Here is a 24,849-nt window from a genome sequence, read left to right as displayed (position 1 = left end):
TGCTGAAATCATCTCCTGGAATCTACCCAAAGCTATTCTTTTTTACGAAAATTATCATATATTTCTTGTTGTGAATATTGCGGCTTCCAGGGGTTCTTACGGTTAGTTATACGACGGAACTGTAAGTCGCTTACCATACATTTTTTTGAAAGGAAGAGGTATTTTGTATTTCCTAGAGATTTTTTTGTATTTTGTATTTCCTGTATTTAGAGGGAGAGAGAGAGAGAGAGAGGAGAGGGGAGAAAGTTAATATGAGCTAAAAAAAATGTATTGCATTTGGCCTCCAAATGCATATTAAATGTTAGACTAAAGTACACTATTGACCACAGAAATCCCCATTCAACAAGTTACCGGATCACACGCTTAGTATGTTACATTCAGGGTTACGTGATCAGTACCTTAAGGCAATGCTGCCGATAATTAAATGTTTGACTGACAGCTTTTACGGCACAAAGTTAGTACGTACTAATATGCTAAAGTAAATAAGCATTACTACAAAGCTGTGGCTGTGTTTTCCCGCAAAATGGGCTTATATTACTTTATTTAAAAACATTTACAGCGAGAGACAAATAGAATATTGATATATGTACCTATTTACTGTTTAATAAATGCCGTAAAAATAGGTGTACCAGACGTAAATACATGCTATTTGTTCTACAGAAGGTTGTTGTTTTCGTATCTTATCGCAGCCCTGAAAGACGGTCGATAATGGTCCAGTTGCGATTATCGTTACAAAAGATTTAATTAACTCTGGTGTTTTGCTTTCATAGTAATGCCAGAGCACTAGCGTGTTCAACTATTTAGTTAATCGAAACGTTTCGGAAATACTTTCGCAATAGCTAAACGGTGAAGAGTGTCATATAATGGGTCTGCTATTTCAGGTCTTCATAGGCATTGTCCTTCATGAGCTTCATAAGCTTTTCATCTACGACGTCGGCTTTTTGTCGGCTGCTTGGTACTGCTAAGTTTCGGTAGTACATAATTCAGTATTAAAACGTTTGGCCACACTTTGCTTTTCTTCTGAAGATTGCAAGGTCGTAGGGTTAAAGACTGAAGTTAACTGAAATTAATGACAGCTTTTATGATGGGCTCAAAAAGATCAATAACGAACATTTACAAATAAAGTATTTTAGAACTGTTTTAAAGAAGCAGGCGTAATAGATACCTATTTGTACAGGCACCCTTCGTTAAAATCGGATAAAGAGTCCCGATATAACCTTGTAATATCATATCTGGCATAAGAGTATATCAATAATAGTGTACGTTAGGCACAGTCTTTAAGTTTTCGAGCCGAAATTATACTCCATTCTGGTTTGCGTAGGTCTCATAAAAGCTCCACCTTATCACTATTATGTTGGTTAAGAGGAAATTCTATTGCAGTGCGAACGTTAAGAGGATCTAGTTTGTTAGCATTTCTCTCCAACTGCTCTGTTATTTATATTTTGCCTTTTCTTCCTTGAAATAGAAATTCCCTATTCATTTACTTTTTTTTTTTTGTTTTTTCCAAACTGAACTTTTGACATCAGTATTGCAGATTCTACAATTGTCTACAGTTAGCCGCATTGAGTTTGCACATTGAAGATGCTCGCTGGTGTATTTTTCAATTTATAACAATGAAAGAAACTTATTTTGTCTTACTGAGAAATAATGTTACTTTTTTTTGATTCAAACGTCTGCGCACACGACGAGCTGCGAACGAGATGAATATTAGGGAATATCCAATGGAATGGATTTATGCGAAAAGTGGAAACCTATTTCTAACTTAGTATTTTATAACGATACGCCAGGGTTTTTCTTTTACTAGTCATTGAACCAACCAAGACCAAGGTATGGATGTTGTTGGATACAGCATTCCTTAAATACAAGATCTTTTTACATATCTAGCGTTTTCTATCTTGTCACCTATTTAGTAGAATCCATAAGTGCTTCACCAGCTTATAAAATTAATAATAACAGTGTTTATCCGCCTTGTGTGAGTGACGCTGGAAATTTGTGCTCAAACTATTTCAAACAGCTTCATTCGTTTTTTTTTTTTTAACTTCATCTTTACAATAGCAACGACGGTAAAATATAAAATGGTACTACTTGCTATTTAATATTCAGATCTAGAGTTCGAACTAACGTTTACTCCTGGAGGGCCATGCGACTAATTTATCTAGGTTCTCCGAAGGTATTGGCTATCTGAATCATTACATTCTTAATAGTACTGCAGGATATTGTTTTGTTGAGCTGCGCTATTTATATTTGTAAGCGCCGATACTCCAGCCTTAATAGACTTTGCTTCCATTTTTTTCATTGAAGAATTTCTTCAATTTGAAACTGAAGTAGCTTTTTGGCCTGGAAATGATCTCGACTAACCATTTTAATTAATACACTCGTGGGTTTTCTTCGTTCCATTCTAGACCCTACAAATCGTATTAGATTTTTGCAAATTTATTAAGCTCTCAGATTGAATAGTGTGCGTATTTCCTTTGAGAATCCTCAGAAAGAACTACGATTTGCTCGTTGTTTATACAGACACACCCCGTACCCCGAATTTAGAAAATAGCGACCTGCCTAAACTGAAACAGGCCAAACTAGACCTGAATAGGATTAAACCTTTCGTTTTCTGTTCCGCTATAGAAGAGCTATCATGAGATTGGTTTTAATGATGTCTGACGACCGACGGTTAGTTTAACTGCTCACCGCTCTATCATGAAATACACATAAAGGATGGTTCTAAATTTTCATCACTTCGCGAATGGGACCCTGGTAGCCATCGAAAGGCAAGTTCCCCTTTTGCATTTACTTGATCCCTTCTTCAAGTTATCCTCTGAATTTGCCTTTTATTTAAATAAATTAATTAGAAAAGGTGAACATGGGTTTATTGTGTCATAGCAACTTCCGGGTGTTTCCATTCGATTGGCTGAGGTGCATGGTAATCGTTTTTCTCAACTTCGCATTGAGGTAGACCTCGTTACTATGGGGTATCTTTAAATCGTTGTAACGACATACTTTACAGATAACACAGGATGGATACCAATGATGAAAAATGACACGTTAAGATAATCATAGCTTTTACGTGACATGTAATGAATTAAACACTTATTCTAGTTGCAATGCTTCGGAAACGTATGTCGGTGGATTTTCAGCAACTTGCTAATTCAACAGGATTTCTGGTGCAAGGAACACATTTGTTAATTGTACGATACTCTCCGTACTCAAGAAGTCGTAAGTTATCCTTCAACACCCACCAATCCACATTGGATGTTTCTTAGACATTTGTTTGCTAAAATATCTATTTAGTATGTAAAAGCATCGAGAGCATAACTTCATAAAGATATTATATGAAGTGAAGCTTAGGGGGCTTTTGTTTCTCTGAAATGTTGTATCTTTGTGCCTACCCTTCGGTCGTTTCTCACGCGCTCATTTTTGCGTATGGTTGACTCAGTTTCTGTCGTGAGATTTCTTTCTACATCTACAATGGATTTCTATCATCCAAGGTTGCTGCGACGTCTTCGTTCGAGCTGCCTGTTTCATTCAACCTGATGGCCCTGAACGTCTGGGAGGCAGTTTACCTCATCTTCATCTCGCTTCTGGAGACCTAGTTAGTAATCTTGTCTCAGTGTCACGTCTACCTGGTGGCTATGTTGATGCTGGGAACAGTGTAAAGGACATTATAAGGCCCTCGGTTATTGGAATATATGTGGAAATACCCCTATCCGTTCGATATCAATGACGAAATGATCTAAGCTAAGAAAGAATAACTTTGGCAGCCTAAGTCAGTGTATGTTTTCGTGTCTTCTTTTGTATTCTGTTGCCAGCGCGGTCACCTACCTGGAACGAACGGCCATTCCAGGTAAGTTATAATAAATAAGTTCAATCGAAAGTTTCCTACAAAAAGTATTGAGTACTTGGCCCGAATTGTTCTTCCTATTCTGTCCTTTATTTTGAATGTGATCTAGATCGCTATCTTTATTTGGATGATTCACTGCAAAGATAGAAAGCAGGAATACTGCTTATCGAAATGCTCCTTCCAGTAATAGTGAATCTAGAATTGATCCAGTTAAAGAGCGCTGATGATTTCAGCTGTGCGATTTCGTTTATTTGTGTTATACAGAAGCGCCTAGGATCGAACTAGGCCAACTTGTACTTATGTCTGAGCCGTTCGCTAACGGCCAAGCGAAGTTTTTCGGTTTTTACATCGAGTAAATTGTTTAATTAACCTTAATAAGTAACTTCTATGAGGTACGCAAAAGACAGGTACGTCTGACTTTAAGTATGCTATATAAAACTAACGTAATTTTTCTATTGAAATAAAATTTTTCATACTCGAGGGCATCAAAATATCAACAGTAAGCGACAATTATCGCAACAGGACAAGCATTTATCCATGTTGTATGTTTAGCTAAACGAAATCGATATCTTTATGGAGGTCAAAAACAATACAAACGCGCCTTATGTTATAGAAATGCATTTATACGTATTATGTGATTTTGTTTCATAAAATTGTCCAACTGCTAAACATCCATCGACATAACTATCACGCCTGCATTTACTAGTATTTACGTCAGTGGTAGCACTGTTTAAATTATTATCATTTTTGTGATCCTACTTCTCTTTATTATCATCGTTATTGTTATTGTTACTATTACAACATTGTTCGCTGTTGCCCCGTTCCGTAGCCAAGCCTTATATTGTAGAAAGTTTACGACGTCCTATAACACCCATCACGTATTTGGTAGTTGTCTGTTTCTGGCAGAAAATAAATTGCCATTGTGGGAGCAAAGCTAAACAGGGTATATAACGTGATCGGTATAAAAGTGCTCCGACTCTGATTCCCATCGTGAAAAACGTCGAAGCATGCCTTCGCGTAGCTGTTGGCAGGACTTCATGAGCTGCGACCCATTTCACAAACACGGTAACGTCGAGAAAAAAAATACCGCACCATAGCTTTTCAGACCATACAGACTATTTTATATTCGTCGTGTGCTAGCGGTACTCCTAGAAAGCGTACCAGGTCAATGGCTTATGAAAATATTTGGCCAAAGCGACGGCTGTGACATCGAAGCATCAACAAAGTAGGCTGGCGCTTTGAAAAATGCCAAAATACCAGAATTTAGGTACGGGTTCCCAGGAAGTCTATGGACGTTCACCGCGATAGAATAATAATTGAAACTGATGCTAATCTCCTCACAGTTCCATGAGAAGAGGCATGTTTTGGCGTAAATCCTCATAATTCAATAAGTGAGTGTAACCGAGATTGTGATTCTTAAATGCTGATTCAGCTTCGGTATAGCGTTGAGGTGCGTATTACTTCTTTCTTGTCTGGTAATAGTCTTCCGCTAAATTTGATTATCTCACGAATCACATACGCATTTTGTTTTGCTAAAAGCCCTTTCGAGATTCGAGCACAAACGGAAAAAGAGGGAATAAATAGGGGGCCACGAGTTCAGCTGAATGTTGCGTAAAACAAAAATGTTACAAAACATGTAAAAGTAGAGAGCTAATTATTACAGGTATAGTGTCACTCAATCCAGAACCGATGTTAGTAAAAATGCTACCCATAAAGGGCATAGTCTCAATACAAAGCGTTATTATTAACACGGTCAACCCTGACATTGACGATAAAAAGCGAAACATAGTTACCATCCAGATATTCTGTGAGGACGTAGCACTTAGAATAAAAAGAAATGTTGCTCAATAGAATGTCACCTTACGGCCGTTATGATGAGCACGACAGCCCCGAAAAGCCAATCGAGAAAGATCAAGTTTTAAGAAAAAAGCATTGCCGACCGTTTGCAGCGCTAGTGGTAAACGAGACTCGCTCCTGGGTAGCCCGTTCGATTCAAAATCCGGCCATTTGTACAGTAAACTGGCGTTGTCCTTTATTCATGTCGTATGAAGCTAGCATTGTGGAATACTTCCATGTATCGGAATATTTAACAAGATTCGTATTCGTCGTCAGCTAATACCGGAATGGCGTATCTCTTCCACGCTCGGCGTGGATGATGCACATCAATGCGGGACATCCCGCGTCGTCATTGGTGTCGTTACGTTTGTCCACGATACCGGAAACGCCCGTACACGCAAAAGCGCCAACATTACAGCTCTCAATACACAAACGATAGTAGATCTCACCTAACCTCATGATCGGAGCTTAATTTGGTACAATTAAGTTACTATTTATTTATTGATCGTAGTAGATACGGTAGCGTGAACACAACTAATCATATTCAGAACTGCACTTAGCATTGACACTCTATACTAAACCTCATTTTTCATGAAGTTGCTTAGCAGTCTAAACATTTTAACAGCGGCTAATGGAACATAGCTTGGAAGAAACAGGCGGTTTAAGTAATTTAACAGACCTAGATAACGTTACCGTGTTTATCACCGTGGACGTTTTTCTTTTATCATACCACCATTAACTATCTTTCTGCTCAGGCCTGTCGCCATATACCGCGATATCGTCTAGAGCTACCTACAAAAAGCGTTTGCGCGAAACATCTTGCCCGAAAAAGGGTTGACGCCACAACAATCGTCTGTGATAAGTGTGATCTATGATATTTGGTCACAATGGCCACCAATAGTTGCGACCTGGCGATCTGTTCCTCTCTGACTCACCAGCGGGCTCCTATCTGATTGACAAAATAAGTCTGTCTGCCTCGATGTAGCTCGACTTATTGTCAACGCCTTTGAGTTGAGTGGGAACATCATCGAGGAACCGCGACAGTAGCAAATGGGTGAATACCGCCCTGCCAACGAGGGCGATGTTCGCGTTCGAGATGATGATCGCTTAGGGATATGACATCAGGCGTATGTAACTGCGAGTAAACGACTACAATAATCTGTCTGCGATCAGCCGGAGTGCCTAGTGCATTGACTCGATCGAGAGCAATTCAATAATAGTCTGACATAGATACATTAAAGTGTGTTAGTCATATCGTAACGGCGTAATCCATAATGCCGTTCGTAGTTCTAAATGCCAGGCGAATCTGATGCCAAAGGACGACATGCTTAGTCGTTATCGACGGCTTACCCTTTATGAAATGGTGTTGAAAACTTGTGCGTCGGAAAGCGTGCTCCAAGCCAGGCATCTAGGACAGTGCTTGAGGGCATTTAGGAAAAGATATAATACTATTTAAAGATATTCCCAACGATCGGATACCCCTTTAGGATGGCCGCTTTAAATAGGTAATAAATAAAAAATGTAACGATGATACTCATAATAGCGGCAACATCAAGATTAGTCACAGACGTAAGCTTAGGTTGTTGAAAGAATAGTTATTGCAACATTATAGACAATCATGAGCGTATCTAATCTGCTTTAGAACATTTGTTTTCATAGTAATATTATGCAAAGTCTTCTCTGTATTACAGGCAACTTTTACTGAAAATAGCTGAATAAGTGCATTTGAAACTGTAACACATTTAGGCACGCCCAGCAGAGTTTTAGTTTTTTATCGAGGAAGCATCGGCATATGCTCTTGCTTGTTTTTAAGGCGATCTAAATAACAATATGTGATCAGGTAGCTACCTAGTGTGTTTGCTACCTATGTTTTGGTTATCGCAAGCAATTACACGCGCGTTCGTTGTGCTCTTGATGGGACAAAGCTTTCGAATAGACGCTGCTGATGCATATGTTTTTAGTGCGGGCTTTTAAGAAAAATCGCACCGTTACTAACTACTGGTAGTAGTTGATGAGGTGAGAAAAATACACGAAGGATATGCCGCGCGACGATTTGCTTTCATGACCTGCCTTTACCTGGCTGGCTGTGCCAAAAAGGTCGTGTGCATTCCCAAAAAGCCCACCCGTTCGGTTGGTCATTAGGCAATAGAACTACGTTAATTTCTGTCTAGGGTTACTCTTTATCTAGGCATCCTGGAAAAAGCTGGACAGTCGAAAAAGATTATGCCTGAAAAGGCAACATACTTTGACATAATTTGAACAAGCAAATACAATGTTATACGCTGCTTGTAAGAACGCTTTCCGAGTTTCAGATATTATATGTACTGATGCTGTGTGCTATAGGCACACATATATTGCCGACTCGAAGCTACCTCTTATTAATATTAAAAGCTAACAGTTTTCCCGCCAGTCTAATGTAGCAGTTTATTGATCGAGTAGTCTGTGCGGGAAAAAAGCAGACGTGCAGGTGTGATGCCTGTAATTATTACATGTCGTGTTATTTACCGGCCGATTGGTTAGACGATACTCTGAACTAGAAGCTTTCCGATCTACAATCTTCCTTCTGCCGACGAGGGTTGAATAATAGAAAATATTTTAGGCTAAGTCATGTTAACTCGAACTAGGCTCACAGACTTAAGTGCGAAGTGCAAGTAAAGCATTTCGAAAGCTTTGAAATGTTTTATATACCTGTTTTCTTTGTGAATGCTCGTCTTAAGCTTAAGTTGAGCCCATTTCCGCTTCATTTTTGTACACATGTAGTGTAGTTAATTAAAAAAAAGCGTTACATTAGGTAGCGTAATATAGATGTATCAGGCATTGATTTTGTTCGTCATTCTTATATATATATACATATATTAGAAAATCAAGTTGCTTTTAGATTAGCTTCATAAGTGTTTTTTGCGACTATATACTAGCCAGCTAGTAAGTAATAACTATTCGTAAATGACTGTGATACTGTAATACGCTTTATATCCTTGCAGATAATTACGACCTCCTTGTTCACGTTAATTTTCCTCTTTTTTCCGTTGCCCGCTCTATCTTCTCACCATTCCCTAGTGAAAATGAAATTCCCGTAACGGTCCGGATAGTACACCATAGCACAACCGATAAAGTTGACCTTTGAGGCAGCCTATTTGACTTCTCGGATATTTTTCGCTGCCCCCCTTTCGCTTTTCTAGACGTTGTTCTCGGGTTTAATCAACAAAAGCTCTGTAACTGATCTATTTTAATGCTTCAAACATCCCATCGGTTCTCTCCTATGTAATTCAATATACATGACAATAAAGAATATGAAAATGGTCATATTCTTCAACGAACACGCCTTTAAATATCGCACAATATAGAGGCAACGTATTGCATTATTTACTCTGTTCGTCAGATAGGCTTTCGTTTCAAGGCCATCTGGGGAGTGAACAATCCTGTCCCTATTTGAAGCTTTTCTTACCGATCTAGCATTTGCCATTACGGACACTGATTCATTTACCTGTATTAGGTAGCCTACGAATTGTTTCATGCAACTTGCATATTTCTTAGGTACTAATATTACCCTATTCCAACATCGAATGCTTCTCTTTTACCACAGTGTCTTTCGCGAATAAAGGCTGATGCATTATGCAGACCCAACTTTATTGCTGAAGCGTGCAATTAGTACTGTGGGGCTCCCATTAAATCGACATCGAATTTCATTTCACGTACCTATTCTACCGCCAAATATCTGATCGAAGACGGGATTATTTCGAAAACATGCAGTTAACTAACTACTAAACAAATTTCATATCTATTTAACACGGATATCGAAGATCGAAGATGGACGACCGAAATTTCAAGAACTTAGCAGAAAAATGGTTTGATAAAAGGAACCATTTGGTTTGCCTTCACTGTAACATGTAACCGTAGGTCGCATCCGGACGTCAAGAGAAACAAGAAAAAGCTTAAGTGAAAATAAATTACTCACACAAGAAATAATGATATAAATTAGTGAAATGTTATTAAACAAGCCGAACCCTATCGTATTCAATTTACGTGTAGAGCATCTTTACATCATTCACATTTCTCAGTAGTTCTCGTGACGAGCATAATCTCCTAACAACTGCAATTTCGCTTCCGACCAAACTGTAAAAATCAACGCCAGACACACCGAGTTTGAAATAGTGTATCGGTATAATTCGCTGAGCACTGCAAAACAATACATTGTTACAGACGTGGCAGCATAAAGTTCGTATTACTTCGTAAGCGGAGTAACTCAAAGACAGCCTAAAGCTGAGCAAACTAGTTTGATGTGTACATACGAATGAAAAACTGTGCAAGAATGGATAGCTTAAGATCTAACAGCATCATTTTATTCAAATAAAAATTTGTCTCAAAGTAATGTAACAAAGATGACCCTCTTAAATTATTCTCGATAATTAATAGCCTACTCTGTCTTGTTATCGTCTCTGGTATCTCTTAAAGTGAATGAATATTAAAATTAACTATACATATTCGGAAGCTGCTACCAAATTAAGAGGAACTGTACGAATATCTTTTCCCAAATACCATGATTGGCGCACACGTTTATTCTAGCACGGAAAATAGTTTTTTTTTTAGTTCTATCGTAATTTAAAAGGGCTCTTTATATTCGATCGCAGCGCATTATTATTAGCATTACCATTTAGCTGGCCTACAGATCAGGTTTTGCACATCAGACTACAGAAATCGTTGAACCGTCGCACGATTGTTCTGACACAATACGATATAAAACCTTTTTCATTTTGCTGGCCTGTTGGCGCTTCCCACGAGCGCAACATAAGTGTCGATTGATATTTGATCAGTTCGAATGACTATAAAGTAGTAGTAGGTATTCTTTGTTAAATATATATATATATATATATATAAATGTGAAATCTTTCTAACAGAACTACGAGAAAGCATGCAAGCAGCTACTAACCATAGTTGTAAACCCTTATTTTTCTTAGCTCCTTCTTTTCTTGAATGCTTTATTTTTTTGTCTTGAATTTTTGTCAATATTGAGATTTATACTAGTGTAGATAAACTTTCAACAATCTAGAAGACCATACATTTGCACTATTAATAAAAAAAAACACAAGGTTTGGTTTATTGTAGCAAAATGACAATAACAATAACAAAGTTACCAGACAGCCGCACTAAATTCTCGTTTCTCTAGAATCTGCTCCATTTACTATTTCTGATCTTCAAGAGCGTTGCCGATCCACAGTTACAGCAGCATCTTTTTGCATATCTAATTTTTTCAGCTTTTAAACGACCCGCGATAACTGCAACAAGCTGTAAGCAATGCCCGCTATATTTAAAAAAAAAAATAGAACTAGCCGAATCCAAGTTACTTCGATCTTGTCGATTTAAAGTGTGTCTACATCAACGTAGTTCTCTCTAGTCTTTAGCAGTGAGCCTTTTGTATAGCGTATTATTACCCATCAACTGGTACACCTAAATTACCCTGTGGAAACTCTAGGTTAAGAGGACTCCAATATGACGCCTGAGCACTTGGATCTACTGGTATCGTTGTTGTGTAGTGTTCTCGGCATTGCCACTTTAGGTCTCGCTTTTGTGTATCATATAGTCGACGTCAAATTGCTGAAAACACCTCCCCTGGGACGGTTATTTCTTTTGAGGTTTGTATTGAACGAGCTAGTTATGCAATCAATCTATCGAGGCTTACAATTCTGTAATGCATTTTTTACGTAGCAAACAACTACATCTTAGATAACGAAAGCTGATCTAGATGGGAAGGGCTCGTCCATTTAAGCAGCTTCTTGAGTAGAATACTGAAAATCTAGCATGGATGTAGGTAAACAGTTGACTCGCATTAAGTTACTTCAATAAGCACCCCTTAGAGCGTGGAGCTAGCAATCTAAATACACGCACCATGAAAAGGTCGTATGTCTGGTACTATCGATTTTCATTTAGTGTATTTAGATATTAGACTTCAAGTTATACCTAACTTTAACCCTGACATCCAGTGACAACTGTACTCGCTACATGAGATTCGATCTAATTTTTTCTCTTAACAAAGTGTTATAAAATGTGGCTGCTGTCTCGACAGGAATTTTACGGATAATCGAATACTACTGTATTTCAGGTACCTCAATAGAAGCTCTGCACCAGAAGCTTTCAATGATCAGTCTTCGGAACTAGCCAGAGGCGCCGGCGGTGATGGTCCAACACGACCCTAAATCTTCCGAATTCGTCTTCTGGTAAATGAAACTCACACTATTCACCCGTGAGCGTGCATCAAGATAACTGCAAGAGCAGCAACTCAGTTCCCTGGAAGTTCACTGTACGGTGTTCCTTATTGAAGCTCACCGACTTTAATGATTTCCTAGGGATACCACGGAACTAGTCCCATTTATATTTTGTTGATCTACACATGAGGTAGCTTAAATGACCGATCTTGTTATAATAATAGAAGATGAGTGTCGCGGAGCTATAGTTTAGGTCAATCTTATTAAATAAAGCACCACAGCGGAATTCAACTTTAATTGAGTCCCACTATGGTAACTTATAAGGAGTACAGAAAATATTCATGATTATTGTATCATTATGATCATAATCGCGTGATCATATCGCGAGAATCATCATGATCCTCCACTACTGAGCACAATGTGTGTACCGAACAGCCAACTAATATTTATGTAGACTGATTTCTTTTTTGCGCGATTTGTAAAGCAGTAAAGTAACTACTGGCCCTTGCAATTGGACAAGCTCGAATAATGATAAAGTTGAACGAAGTACATTTTCCAGGCGAACGCTCGGGAGGAAGTGAGAAATCGGCGATACTGAATGACTCAAAGCACATTGTCCGTTCTATCTTATTCCACTCGCAATTTTCATTTGAAGGCGAGCTAATGATTATTGTTGTCGTTTTTACAAAAGTATCGAGGGAAGTTAAAGGGAAGCAAGCGAATCAACTTTTCTTTGCTTATTTTTATCTATTAGACAATTTTTAATAAAACAACTAGTTTCTCTCCATTTAATGCGATGTCGTTGCTTGTTGTTCCGACACAAATAATCTAGATCTTACATATAGGGTTATTAACTTTGGACGCAGTTTGAACCTTAAACTTCAGGCACTTAGTTTTGAATATCTAAATCGCATATATATTTAGGTCTCATCCTTATATAAAGGGAGGGCTATCCGGTCTGGAACAATCATTAGCGTCACTTTGACATCTACCAAAATGACATAGTGTATTCTCATAAATCTTCATCAAGCAATATATGTTTTAAGTACAACAGGGAAAAGGGAACCTTATTAGCGTTCTCAATCTATGACAATCCATGGACAGTGGAAAAACCTAGAAAAATATCTGTACCGCTCTTACAGAATTAGGATCACATGCGTGCGAAAATACCGACAAAAACGGTTCACAGTGGTAAAGCAAATAACTGCGACTAAGGAAAACAAAAGAGGTCTGAGAATTATAATTGTATAACATTTCTAATGGATAAATATTTACGTAAACACATGCTGTACAAACAATCTGTCCTTGTTACCTATTACTCTATCTATTGAGTTGTTTTGTTCTGTTGAAGTTGCTGCAGGCTCGATAGTGGGCTGTGTACTCGGAAATTATCTCTATATTTGTAACTCAATGAAGTAAGAAGAAGCATGTGCACAAATGACTACTCGCCTAAAGAAGGAGTGTTACGGAGTAATCAGTCGAATTTGTTACAGCCTATTTTTTTTCTCAACGCCACTGAGCCGCTGGACTTTGTTTACCAAAACGACAGCTCGTCGTCACCAGTCACACACTACAACGTTGCCCTCTTGTCCACATGGAACAGCGGCACAGGTCAGCAATTACGTAATGGTTGGACACGATTAACTTTCATTCGAAACATTACGTCTCGTTTCATACGAATTGCACACACACATGCACGCACGTACGAATATGCACACACACGTATGCATATGCATATGTACACATATCATTAAGTACTTGTTTTCATTGCACAGTGTTAGTGCAATCGTTTGCAGATTGCATAACCGTAAAGAATTACGTGAACATAAATTATTGGGAAAAAGAAGAAGAATAAACCCACAAGAATACCAAAGACAGAAATTCGACAAACACCCGATTATTGTAGGATATCAGATATAGACCATAACTACATGAAGCCCTAACAAAATTTAGGGACATTACATGTATATGTTAGTAGGTGTGAGCTCACGAATAGTTCAGAAATTTTTAGCTTTCAACTAAAAATATTGCATCAGTGCGTTGCATTACGGAGTCAAATATACATTACAACTTTCGACGGCCTCAATTTAACATAAATTTGTAACGATAAGTATGTTTAAAAGCTAATCTAGAAATGCTTAACCGTACGTCAAATCAAATGTCGATCGGCTACACAAAGTTCAAGGGCACACTGCGTATCGTACTTCCAATTCTCTATTTAAACACGCTGAATTAGTGAATTATTTCCCAATTGAAGGAAACATACAAGGCATGGTACAAAGCAACAAGCTTTGCATGTATTGGAAATAAACGAAACTCAGCAGTTCAGATACTGGAACAGTCTGACCATATTTTAAGCGTAGTTTTTGTTGATTTAACGCTTTTGCGACGGGCGGATTTCAGATCATTATTCAAATTTACTAAACTGCTTTCAGAGCAAGTTTTCTGAAACGGCCTAACAAAATCGAGATTATTCTATCCGATCAGGTGTTAATGGTATACATCTATGGTATACTGAGTTTTGGGCACAGCCAATATGTATGTAATATTACATAATTATTTAAAATTCCTTACTTTTATGATTGCTTAATCTTAATTTCGTATTTGTAAACAACTCGCCTTCTTGCGACATTATCTCTATTATATTATTATTATTATTAAACCAAATCTCGGTGGTGTAAGCCTTGCCGTCGACAAACTACATATGTGTGTAGTTATATGAAACTGGTTCAACTATTGAATGGATTTTTTTTTATACATTCTACTGTTGCCAGCTTTATTGGCGCTACTTAGCCATCCGATTTGACTGCATTTTATGAACTGATGTTTTCTTTCTTATTTGTTACGTTTGTGATTGCTGACGAAACTGGCCTTGGGTTTTTTAGAGCTCATTGAGAAACGATGCTTTGTTTTATAAATGCACAATGATCTCTTGAGCCATCTAGGGTCAAGTGCTGAGAACGTGTTTGAGACTTTTCCAGTTCAGTACGAGACAAGCACCTCTCCGTTTCTTCATGGGAAGTTTGTGGAAAGATCCTATATTTTCTTCTTCGACTCCAATTACAACTGAATAAAATGTTAAATAACAGAAAGAAAAACTATTCGTATGCATCTGACATATTATACCGTTTAGCCAAGGCTGACTTAATAAGTTGTTTTTCTTGGGTGGGCCATAGCTTTTTTCTTCTCATATTGTATTGACCAGCTATTATGTAGCCTCAGTCGATGTGACGCTACCAGCCGAAGTTGTCTCATTGTAATGACGCCTCTCGTACCTGTTTTCCACGCGTATGAATAGAAAGTGAAGATATTTGACGAGTACGCGTCGCCACTGCTCTGATTCTTTCAAGATTGTCTACACATCTGCCAGTCAATATATGTATGCATTCTACATTTTCATTCGTTAAGCGGAAACAGCTATTTTTAAGCAAAGCATTGACGTGAGCTTGAATGCGAATACAAGCGAAAGCGATATCTACTAGTCAACGAGCCGGACGGCCGCGTTTTTGAAATTATCTTTGCTAGCGATTTCCAGTCATCAATAGCAGATATTTTACCCTTAGACGTCGATCACACAATCTGATCGGTTCAGCGCATCGGTACGAATCTATACATGTACTGCACAAAAATTTTTAGAGACTTCATATAGACTTGGTTGTGGAGTGTGACAGTAATGGTTTGAAGCACTAGCAACAGCGTTCGCAGTTGTTGCGAGACAACAATTGGTGTGTAATGGCAAAACAATGCTATCACGAGGCCCATTATTCCTTGTTGTTCCTTGAAATATACCGCGTATGCGAAACCATCAGAGACTGAGTTATTTTGAATGACTACATCGCTATCTGAAGAAAATACCATGAAAAATCGGTGTTTTAAAGATACTTGTGCTGTATATACATGTATATATATATAGAGGTCATGAGCTATAATGTCGTTACCAACTATACGTTTTTACCATCAATAAAAACAGCATAATTGTATTTATTTGGGCACATTCTAACAGCAAAATTAATGGGTTTATTGAAACAATTTTATAGATGAAGGAAGATAAACATCATGTATATATATGTCCAAATCATTATGCACATCCTCGTCCTTCATATACCAAGCATAATTATATCAAACATAGATAAACGACAAACGATGTCTCTATAAACAAAAATATCTTTATACCTAAGCTTACGTCTACATGGTGTACGTAAAATTACCACATCGAACATACGTTACAATTGTAATTTTTGTTTTTTTTTGCTGCTAATTTCATTTAATTATTAATTATATGATTTTATACGAATTTATAAGCAAATTTAGCGACACATATAGAAATAGTGTGTAGAAATGTTTATAGAATCTCGTGGTTATTTTACTTTTGCACTAGAAAGCTATTTCAGAGACAATAATTATATATTTTTGCTTCGGCCCGATGTAGATAAGCGTTTTTCTTATATGTATAACGATACTCCCTTTATATTACAAGTAGTAAAAGCGTTAATGGGTTTTAAGTTCTTTTTTGTTGAATATGCATCTTCTGAAACAGTTGAAACGAAATAGAGAATATCTGACTAAAGCGAATACGATAACAAATCCCAAATAAGTCAATGGTTAGTTCGACAAGCACCTGGGGACCAAGCATCATTATAGTAACTTCACGGATGGCTAGATCCGTAAACATGTCCTGCACATGTGATGTGTGTATAAATTAGCATCAACTTATAACATTTAGCATTAATTATTTTTATAGTTTGCTAAGTTATTTACTTAAACGTGTTTTTCGGTCACGTACTCACTAAACAGGTTTCAGTGTCGGACCGAACATAGCCAGCACGACGGGCAGGAAGATTAGCCCATGAGCCGACCCTACCAATACAATGCTAAGATACATGCGAAAATAAAATACTACAAATAGCTGACTCTTGGCGAAGGCAAGTACCAACACTCCGGCAAATTTGGTCATCGTAATACCGCTCAGCACCGAGCTGCCCACCTCGGTGAGGGCTCCAACGGCCCTGTCTACAGGCAACTCTTCGCTTCGACTATAAAATGCCTTAGTTACATGCGAACAGAATTCGACCGAAATCCCGACGCACATTACGAGATTTACCATTGAGATAGCATTTAGCGCAATTCCAGCGAAGTACATGATACCCATAACATCGAGGACGATCATCAGGATGGTCACGCAAATGGCTAGTGTTGGCAAAAGACGGAACCGCGTAAGCAGTAGCGTAATAGTCAAGACACCCAAAAACGACAGCAACAAATGGATAGCTGTATCTCTCCAAATGGTTAGATACTGCTCGTAGAATACATAGAAGACGGAATAAGGAAACACTTCGACGTCATTCTTGTTCCCAACGTAGCTGTCGCGAACCTTTTCCTGAATTCGGTCGGTTAAGTAACGGCTCATTCTCAGAGCAGCAATGTAATCCGTGCTTGTCTTCAACACCGAATGATACGTCATGAAACTAGTGGCGAGGATCTCAAAACCATCGGTTGTGTTCTTCAACTCTACCGCGGTACTATATGCGGCATGGCCCGCTCTGGCACATGACCCGTCGGGATTCTCAGAAAGAAAATCGTTTATGTGCTTCGTGAAGCTATTATTCCCATTACAGTTTTTGCAGCATGATGTAATCCAACCAAAATAGTCATCTATCCATGACATTGCAGGCGCGGCGACGTACGTAATACTTGCATTCAGATATGCTTGTTTGACCTGGTTAACGAGAGAGTATCCACTGGAGCCTGGGAACGAACCAATTATGTTCTGGTTTGTTGGTTCGTTATAATCATACTTATCCTTAACGACCAGATACAGTGGAGGACCAATATTCAGAGAAATTTTGAGCGATAGAAAGTACTGTTGCAGATAGGAATCTTCTGGTATTGAAATTTCCTGATCAAGACCGATATCCAGCTTATGGATAACAGCAATTGACAGGAAGAACCATGCGATAAAGGCTACAAAGACGCCATTTCTATACTTGGAGCCTTTAAGTAGAGGTGCGTATTTGCATTTCATAAAGCTGTATAACCAAGAGTCCTCGAATTGTTCTCTAGTGTTATCCTCGGACGTCTTCTTTGATGTAACGCAGCAGAACAGATCGAGACGACGAGCTTCTTGACGACGCACGTCAAGCGTAAAAAATGCCACGAATACGGTAATCTGTAATAGAAAGTCGATGAGCAATGCCAGACCGGCATAAAGTGCAAACTTCTTCACTGCAGGCATGTCTGTAAGGGCACCAAGGAAGAAGCAAGTGCATTCGCTTGCACTGGCTAATAGCATCGAAGGTCCTACTATACCAAGGACACGAGCCATGTGTTGCTCGACACTTTCGCCATCGAGGCGCGTTGTGCGCTGATGCGTTTGTACCAAAATGAAGATGTTATCCACTCCAATGGCCAGCACCAAGAACGGAATAACTTCGAATATAATCAACGTCGAGGAAACGCCGAAAAAGCTGAAGATACCAATACTGGCAGCTACCGAGACGAAAACTAGCAATATGCCCATGATTCCAAGCGTTATCTGGCTGTCTAGAAGAGCCGTCGACCAGGTTCGGTAGCGACCAAGCGCAAACGATACGTAGGCGAACATAAAAAGGTAGCTGATCACGATAGTCCAGACATCGGAAACACTTGCTCGTGTGAGTTCGTCGTTGATCGAGCTTTCTGATAAGAACGAAATGTCCATGTGAGAATGGTTATAACGCTTCATGAATTTAACGAATTCGCGTTCCCATGCGATTGCTTGCGCGTTGTCTGAATCATTGACATGGTTGTTAACCAGGAAGGTGAGTATCAACGAACGGGCCTTCAGTGCGTCCGTACCGTTGTAACCTCCCAGTGCTACATAACTGTAGCTTGGACCCCCAAAATCGCCCAGACAACCGATTTTAAGTACGTTATCGAAATCTCGCGTAATGGTTGCACTGCTCACACAGTCAATAATATGCTCCAGGTATTTTGTTCCATTTATAATATGCGTAGCTTGATTCTGGAACCAATTAGCTGCTGACTGGATGGCACACTTATGGTTCCCGCCTAACGGTTTAAAGCAGATATCATCTAGGACTACGGTCTTATTGTCTTTAAAAGTCGCTTTCAGCGCCATAATCTCTTGCTGAAGATGAAGTACATCGAGAAAGAATTTTCTCTCGAAGACCGGACCAAATTCATGCTCTAAATTCCTTTCTGTATCAGTATAGTTAAATGATTTTCCATATTTGTTTCGAACGATCACTTGCTCGATTCGATAGAATGGGCCTAGATGCTTATTATAATAGTCCCTTTGCGTGTGCGCGAGAGAGGTTGAAACTGACCACAATTCAACTGGATCTGTGACCACTTCGAAACGCAAATTACCCATGGAAAATAGAATGACGCAAGCTAAACCCAACAAAATCACGAGCCACGGTCGACTAGCGCATACGTATCCTAGTCGCTCAAACGCACTCATCACAACACAGGGTCTATCGGCTTTTTCGCCGTCATTCATTTCCGAGACGATTTCATCATACTCAGAGGTAGCAGTGGTTAACGCGGTCAACAGTGATCGTCGCCTACGATAAACACAAAGGGTTGAGATATAAGCGACAACTAATACACTGAAAAACAGGCTCAATGTAAAGAACCATACATCGATGCCGAAAATCGAAAGGTCACACTCTTGAGGGGGAAGTGGGAACGGTGGACATGTAGAACTACAGTCGACGCATTGACAGGGACTTGATCCGTTAAACGGACTTTTATTGCATGGTGTTGCATTTGCATTTAAGGGAATGAACGGATCCAGAGCTGTGTAACTAAAGTTGATCTGGAATGGAGACGGGAAAGGCGAGCTGCCCATGAACTTCAAGAGGTTGGTCGGTGTGCAGTACAGAGCGCCAAAGTTACCACATAGCAGTGTTAATGCTGATCCAGTCTGTGGATTAGTTACAGTCGAGCAAGATGCGTATGCACTGTTTATGTAATCCTCTGATATGTAGTAGGTGAGACCCAACACCGCTTTATTGCCATACCGCGTTTTGTTGACAGGGGTCCAGCTGGTTACATTCAGAAACTCATGCTGATTTGGCGAGCATGTGCTTTGACAGAAGATTCTTGCTATATTTACATAGCAGGAAGGACAATGCCCGACGACGGCATCCAGTGTTTTCATCTGATTGATTATATTCTGGGCTGATACAGAGTCACAGCACAAAGGTTCTTCAGGATCAACGAAGTCCGAACAAAACTTCCGCAATTCATTGAATAGTCTGGTTGAGTTTAGCGGCTCCGGCTTTGTGTCGTCACCCTCGGAAACGCAGGGCTTGACAGTAAGGTATATGTCACATTGTCCCTTGAATACACACTCGGCATTGGTCGAAACAGCGAGCTCCATTATGAGACATAATGAAATCCATCGCCGCATAGTGCCGACCGTGTTTTTTCCATTTGTCATGTCTTTGGCTTGCTCGTTTTTCTAAGTGACCCAAGTGACACTACCACTTTAGAAAAGCACAATCGCTTTACTAGCGTCTATACACATTTCTGATTATATCGCAAATTGACTGTTTACGTCCACTAAGGTTGTCCGCGTATAGCCACTGCATGAAACTGTTGCGCTTCAGCAAAACTCTTAGTAGTCGCCGCTCTCCAGTTGTGACGTTGCACTCGAAAAGCACTTCTCTCTAATCAAGCCTAGTAAATCCAACAGTTTCAATTTGGTTTAATTTCTCCTCATTTCTACAGCTGTGATAATCCAGTCTAATCTGCGAATTTGGGCTGCTGCTGAGACTAGTTGCCCTCTGCCTTGCCGCCACAGTCTTTTTCGTCTTTGCGAACTATTATCACAGACTTACATCGAGATTTCTTTAAAAATGCTACAAATAGTCGTAATTGACCGTCAGGAAAACAGCAAATTTGCACACAAATTTTCTATCTGTACAAACACGAACTTCTATGAGTTACCCCTCGAAATATATTGATCGCCAAAATTGCGACTTAACGATGACACAGAAGTTCGACAGACGTTAGATGAATCAACTGTTCACGATGGTGTACCGGTAGCACCAAACTTAAATGTATGTAACTGTCTAAGCTCGAAAGTGGGCGTTTACGGACATTGCTTAATGTTAGGAGTTAACGACAGCAGAAGGTATAAGAATCGAATAATTTACGGTGGCCAGCATGCAGCGTTCAATAATAGATGGTAGTTTTTTGCCGCTAATCAGCTAATCTAGTACGGCTTATTGTTTTGATGTTAACACTGGTTAAAATGTGAGTAATGGTGAAAATGATGATAACAAGCGATGATGTTAGTGATCCCAATTTGTTGAACGGCTAATAGTGAAGGCTAGAGAGTGAGCTGGATATGGGCAAAATAAACAGAATGTGGTTGAAATATACCAACCATTTGGTAGCAACTTACCGGGTTCACCGTATTTGTAAACACGGCTTGTCGAGCAGAGCCTTGAGTTCGACATAGGAGTGTTGCCATTGTTTGAGTTTTGTGTCAGTGCAAGTATGCATTCAGTAGAGTGCTTTTTGCCGGTTTATTGACCATTTACTTATTTGACAAAACAATGCGTCTAGTTAAAGCTGAATTGTGCCATACATTTTCTATTGTTTCGTGTTATCAATAGTATTTCAGTTATTTATCCATCCGTGTTTATGCAGTACTACCCTATAGGCGTAGTACCATAACTCATTAATTTAGTTTTGAGATAGTTGGCTGAACGTAGCGTACTGGTCAACAGTCTCGAACTTCACACGAGGTTTTTTAATGCTAAATGCAAGGCCACTGTGAAGAAATTAGCAATTATTATATAACTTTGGCATAAGCCATAAGTTGAAAAACATGAGAAAACCTTCACATTTAAAGCTGATACGTCAAAAAAAAACTGAATAATTTAATAAGGAACATAGAGATGCCTTTAGGAACTTGTCTGAACAACGAGATGACCGTTACGAGTTTGTCAAGCGCTCCTTAGCAGTGGAACATTTAAGTTACTGCAGATTTAAGCCGACATTTTAAGGTTAATTCATTCTGCGATATTCGATTCTTCGATTTCTCAGCGGGTCGTGGCGTTTATTCGTGCGGTTATTAATCTAGCTCACCATTAATTCCAATTGAATTAAAGGCGTACGTGCTGCACAAAACGTTCTCAATCGTGCCTTTGAACCAAAGTATTCATTTAGCCTTCGTGTTCGACAGAGTACGAACCTCATTACTTCCTAATTTTGCCTTTTTATCACGTTAGCACCCCGTGGTACATCGGCCAACATATCCGTAGGACGATACGCACCAAACTCATTGACAAGCGCAATTGTCAAATCTCTGTGCAGGGAGTTTCTATCGTTCTCCAGCCGTGATCTGCGTCTAGTGGGACTGTGTGGTTGAACCGAACAGTGCGCCGGCTGGGAAGCTGGCAATGGACAACAGCGACACTTGGAAGGACATTCAGGCCCTGAAGTCCCGACAGAGCAGTTTTAGGGAAAAGCTTCTTAAGCGGAAGAAAGAGCGCGAAGAAATCGTTTTAGGTAAGAAAAAAGGATTCCGAACTTCGATATGGAATCGTACGTGAACTAGGTTAGAATATGTGAAATTTTTCGACAGGAGTTTGAAGTGATGTTTCTTGTCAATTCTACCCGATACCTCGAATTGAACCTTCATCCATCAAAAACGAAACTAGAATGACTATCACAATTTGCGTGGAACTCTGAAAATTATTTTCAATTATAATCGATTATTGTACTTCTTATTATTATAAATTATTGGAATTATTGTTAATATTGTATTATTGGAAGTAAGAAGTTAATTATTAATTGCTTAGATGGCGTGAAATATAAAACTATAGACAAATAATAGATTTAATTTTAATTTATCAAACAGATCGCAACATTCGTGTGATTGTTGTAGTTAGTATCGATTCAAAGCATGATTGTTGGATGGTAAGGTGAATCTTGCTTGCGTTTCTATAATTTTTATTCTGGTAAGGGTAAATCGTTCCCCTCAGTGTCCCTAAAAACGTTAGATTGAACTATGTGAATCTAAATTTAAGGTCTGAGATATTTTTGATATTAATCTAATGTTACGGAGTGGTGCGGAAAAATTTAAAAGGATGTAGATCATGTTTTAGCGTTTCGGAGTGACGAAGAAAATTACCATTTAGACAGCTAGTTTCATATTCTGATATCCGCTCCGTTATTAGATAATGATAAAGATTTTCAAGTAAGTCCAGCAAATCTAAACATTAACCTAATTGACATATTAGAGGATATTAACTATGTTTATATGACCATGATCGTTATGTTTATGTTTGATTTAAAGAAAATCTTTTACAGCTTATACCAGTTAAGAATCTTTGCAATATACTAAAAAAGTTCAGGGCCTGAGCCTTAAACAACAATCAAACCACATTGTTGGTTGAGACAGGTAGAATACATACGTATTCTAAATACGGTCTATCTGTCTATACGTAAAACGGGAAAATGGTTTTCGAAAATTGCCTATAATTCTGGTGGCATTTTAAAAATGAAAAAAAAAAGACCTGTCGCATTTTTGTCTATCTTTACATTTCCATATTCAGTCCACAAGCTATCACCCCTTTGTATGTTGAACATATCGCAAACGAATAATGATCTAAAATACTTGAATTGGTGCCATTTGGCATCTGATTGAATCTTCAACAGCGTCTTCACTCGCTAAAGTTCTTTGGAAGACAGTCCAACTGCATGGAGCGCCATTTCAGAAAAAAGCACGATGCACTGGGAGTAGTTAATTGAGCATCTACGTTACATCATGACGAAAAGTAGAAAAATAGATGTCTTCAATAGTCGCAACATTTTGAACTCAAAAAAAATTAACGAAATGTGCGCAGGATTAGCAACGAAACAAGCTCAGAGTACGTCAAAACCATATAGCGGTGGAAGGTTCTTTTCCACCCACGGCGTTTGCTTTTACGGTACTTATTGGAATATGAGCATTTTGCGCGGCAACTTGAAAGTATCAATTAAACGATCATCTAGCAAAGTAGCTGCGTCGCAATCAGTAATTTAATTGTAATTAACGCATACCAGATAACGCAAAATGAATTAAAATATATGAGTCAATAAGATAATTTTATATCCATATTACTCATCAAGATGTAAATTAACGCAATTAATTTAACATTGCATCGTTTTTTATTTACAATATAATTAAAGGGCAGCCTGTAAAATACTGTCAACATCTTCATGTGGCTCTATGTCGAAATTTACCAATTTTACTTTGAAATCCGCCAATTGTTTTTTTGCAGCCTATGCTTGAAATAAGAGTAAGTTCCGTGAAGACAACTAAGATACTCATGTTTGTTACCTTTGTTTTCGATAATTGATTCTTTAAACGTATATTTACATACGTCCGCACACAAGGAATATTTTCACTAACTTTTAACCCATGACAAATACATCGAATTATCGGTGGTCCACCTTTAAAGAAGGTTTAGTACGCAGACTTACAACACAATGTTAAACCATTTATAAGTAAGTCTACAGCGCTCAACGCAGAATCGAGTCAAGGATTTTACATAATCTCTATTGATGAATTCAGTGTCTGGATGAGTGCAGCTGTGTGAATCGTTACTCACCACATATCATTCCTTTAATTAGTTCACGTAATTGAGAATAAGTGTAGGACCTTTTATCAGAGTTCGATCTATGTAGGTGTTTACGAAAGCTTTGGACCCTACAGCTGACATGGCCACTTATAATCGTTAGAATGCTGAATCCGCCATCATTATTTCTATCGAGTGAAATACTTTATCAGATAATAGAAGAGCTATTAATTATATGTGATGGTAGGCCATTATTTTCTACTTACTGCTTTTGGGTGTTGCATTTCACGTCAAACTAAAATTAACACAAATGTCACTGTTTCTATATCTTTTATAGCTATTGAAATTCGAGGACGGTTTATACGAAAAAAATTGGATTAAATGGAATACGAATCTA

General features: G+C 38.6%; 3 protein-coding genes across 12 annotated transcripts in view; 2 read left to right on the top strand and 1 right to left on the bottom strand.

Moving 5' to 3' along the window:
• Positions 1 to 1,551: 1,551 nt before the first annotated feature.
• Positions 1,552 to 12,663, top strand: LOC111247422 (uncharacterized). 4 transcript variants are annotated; one of them, XR_015323860.1, is made up of 6 exons: positions 1,552 to 3,210; positions 3,483 to 3,586; positions 3,804 to 3,838; positions 9,255 to 10,956; positions 11,142 to 11,301; positions 11,769 to 12,663. XR_015323860.1 is itself a non-coding variant. In XM_086983828.1 (5 exons), exons 1-4 carry the CDS (start codon positions 3,099 to 3,101, stop codon positions 11,860 to 11,862), a joined length of 345 nt encoding a protein of 114 aa, XP_086839954.1. In that variant the 5' UTR covers positions 1,552 to 3,098; the 3' UTR covers positions 11,863 to 11,883; positions 12,431 to 12,663. The 4 variants fall into 4 exon arrangements, 2 of the variants coding, with proteins under 2 accessions (XP_086839954.1, XP_022654042.1); XR_015323859.1 differs by lacking the exon at positions 9,255 to 10,956; XM_086983828.1 differs by lacking the exons at positions 9,255 to 10,956; positions 11,142 to 11,301 and having other exon boundaries at positions 11,769 to 11,883; positions 12,431 to 12,663.
• Positions 12,664 to 15,846: 3,183 nt separating this feature from the next.
• LOC111247416 (NPC intracellular cholesterol transporter 1-like) lies at positions 15,847 to 21,108 on the bottom strand. The gene has a single exon (XM_022798294.2). The coding sequence runs from the start codon at positions 20,315 to 20,317 to the stop codon at positions 16,658 to 16,660; it is 3,660 nt and encodes a 1,219-aa protein (XP_022654029.1). The 5' UTR covers positions 20,318 to 21,108; the 3' UTR covers positions 15,847 to 16,657.
• Positions 21,109 to 21,244: 136 nt separating this feature from the next.
• The window catches only part of Mettl3 (methyltransferase like 3), a 12,475-nt gene continuing 8,870 nt past the window's right edge, over positions 21,245 to 24,849 (top strand). Inside the window, exons 1-2 of one of the 7 annotated variants that reach the window (XM_022798298.2) lie at positions 21,245 to 21,369; positions 22,119 to 22,398. In XM_022798298.2, coding sequence (XP_022654033.1) covers positions 22,290 to 22,398 — 109 coding nt within the window. In that variant the 5' untranslated portion in view covers positions 21,245 to 21,369; positions 22,119 to 22,289. The other 6 variants (XM_022798297.2, XM_022798303.2, XM_022798304.2 and 3 more) reach the window with 6 other exon arrangements.

The sequence above is a fragment of the Varroa destructor genome, unplaced genomic scaffold, assembly GCF_002443255.2.
Source record: "Varroa destructor unplaced genomic scaffold, Vdes_3.0 BEIS01000003.1, whole genome shotgun sequence".
NCBI classification, from domain to species: Eukaryota; Metazoa; Arthropoda; class Arachnida; order Mesostigmata; family Varroidae; genus Varroa; species Varroa destructor.
This window is presented reverse-complemented; position numbering and strand designations above follow the sequence as displayed.

Coding starts and splice junctions, on each gene's coding strand:
- LOC111247422 (XM_086983828.1), top strand. CDS start 3,099: ATGCTTCGGAAACGTATGTCGGTGGATTTTCAGCAACTTGCTAATTCA. Junction 3,587..3,803: donor ATCTCGCTTCTGGAGACCTA/GTTAGTAATCTT, acceptor TTCTGTTGCCAG/CGCGGTCACCTACCTGGAAC. Junction 3,839..11,768: donor GGAACGAACGGCCATTCCAG/GTAAGTTATAAT, acceptor ACTGTATTTCAG/GTACCTCAATAGAAGCTCTG.
- LOC111247416 (XM_022798294.2), bottom strand. CDS start 20,317: ATGACAAATGGAAAAAACACGGTCGGCACTATGCGGCGATGGATTTCA.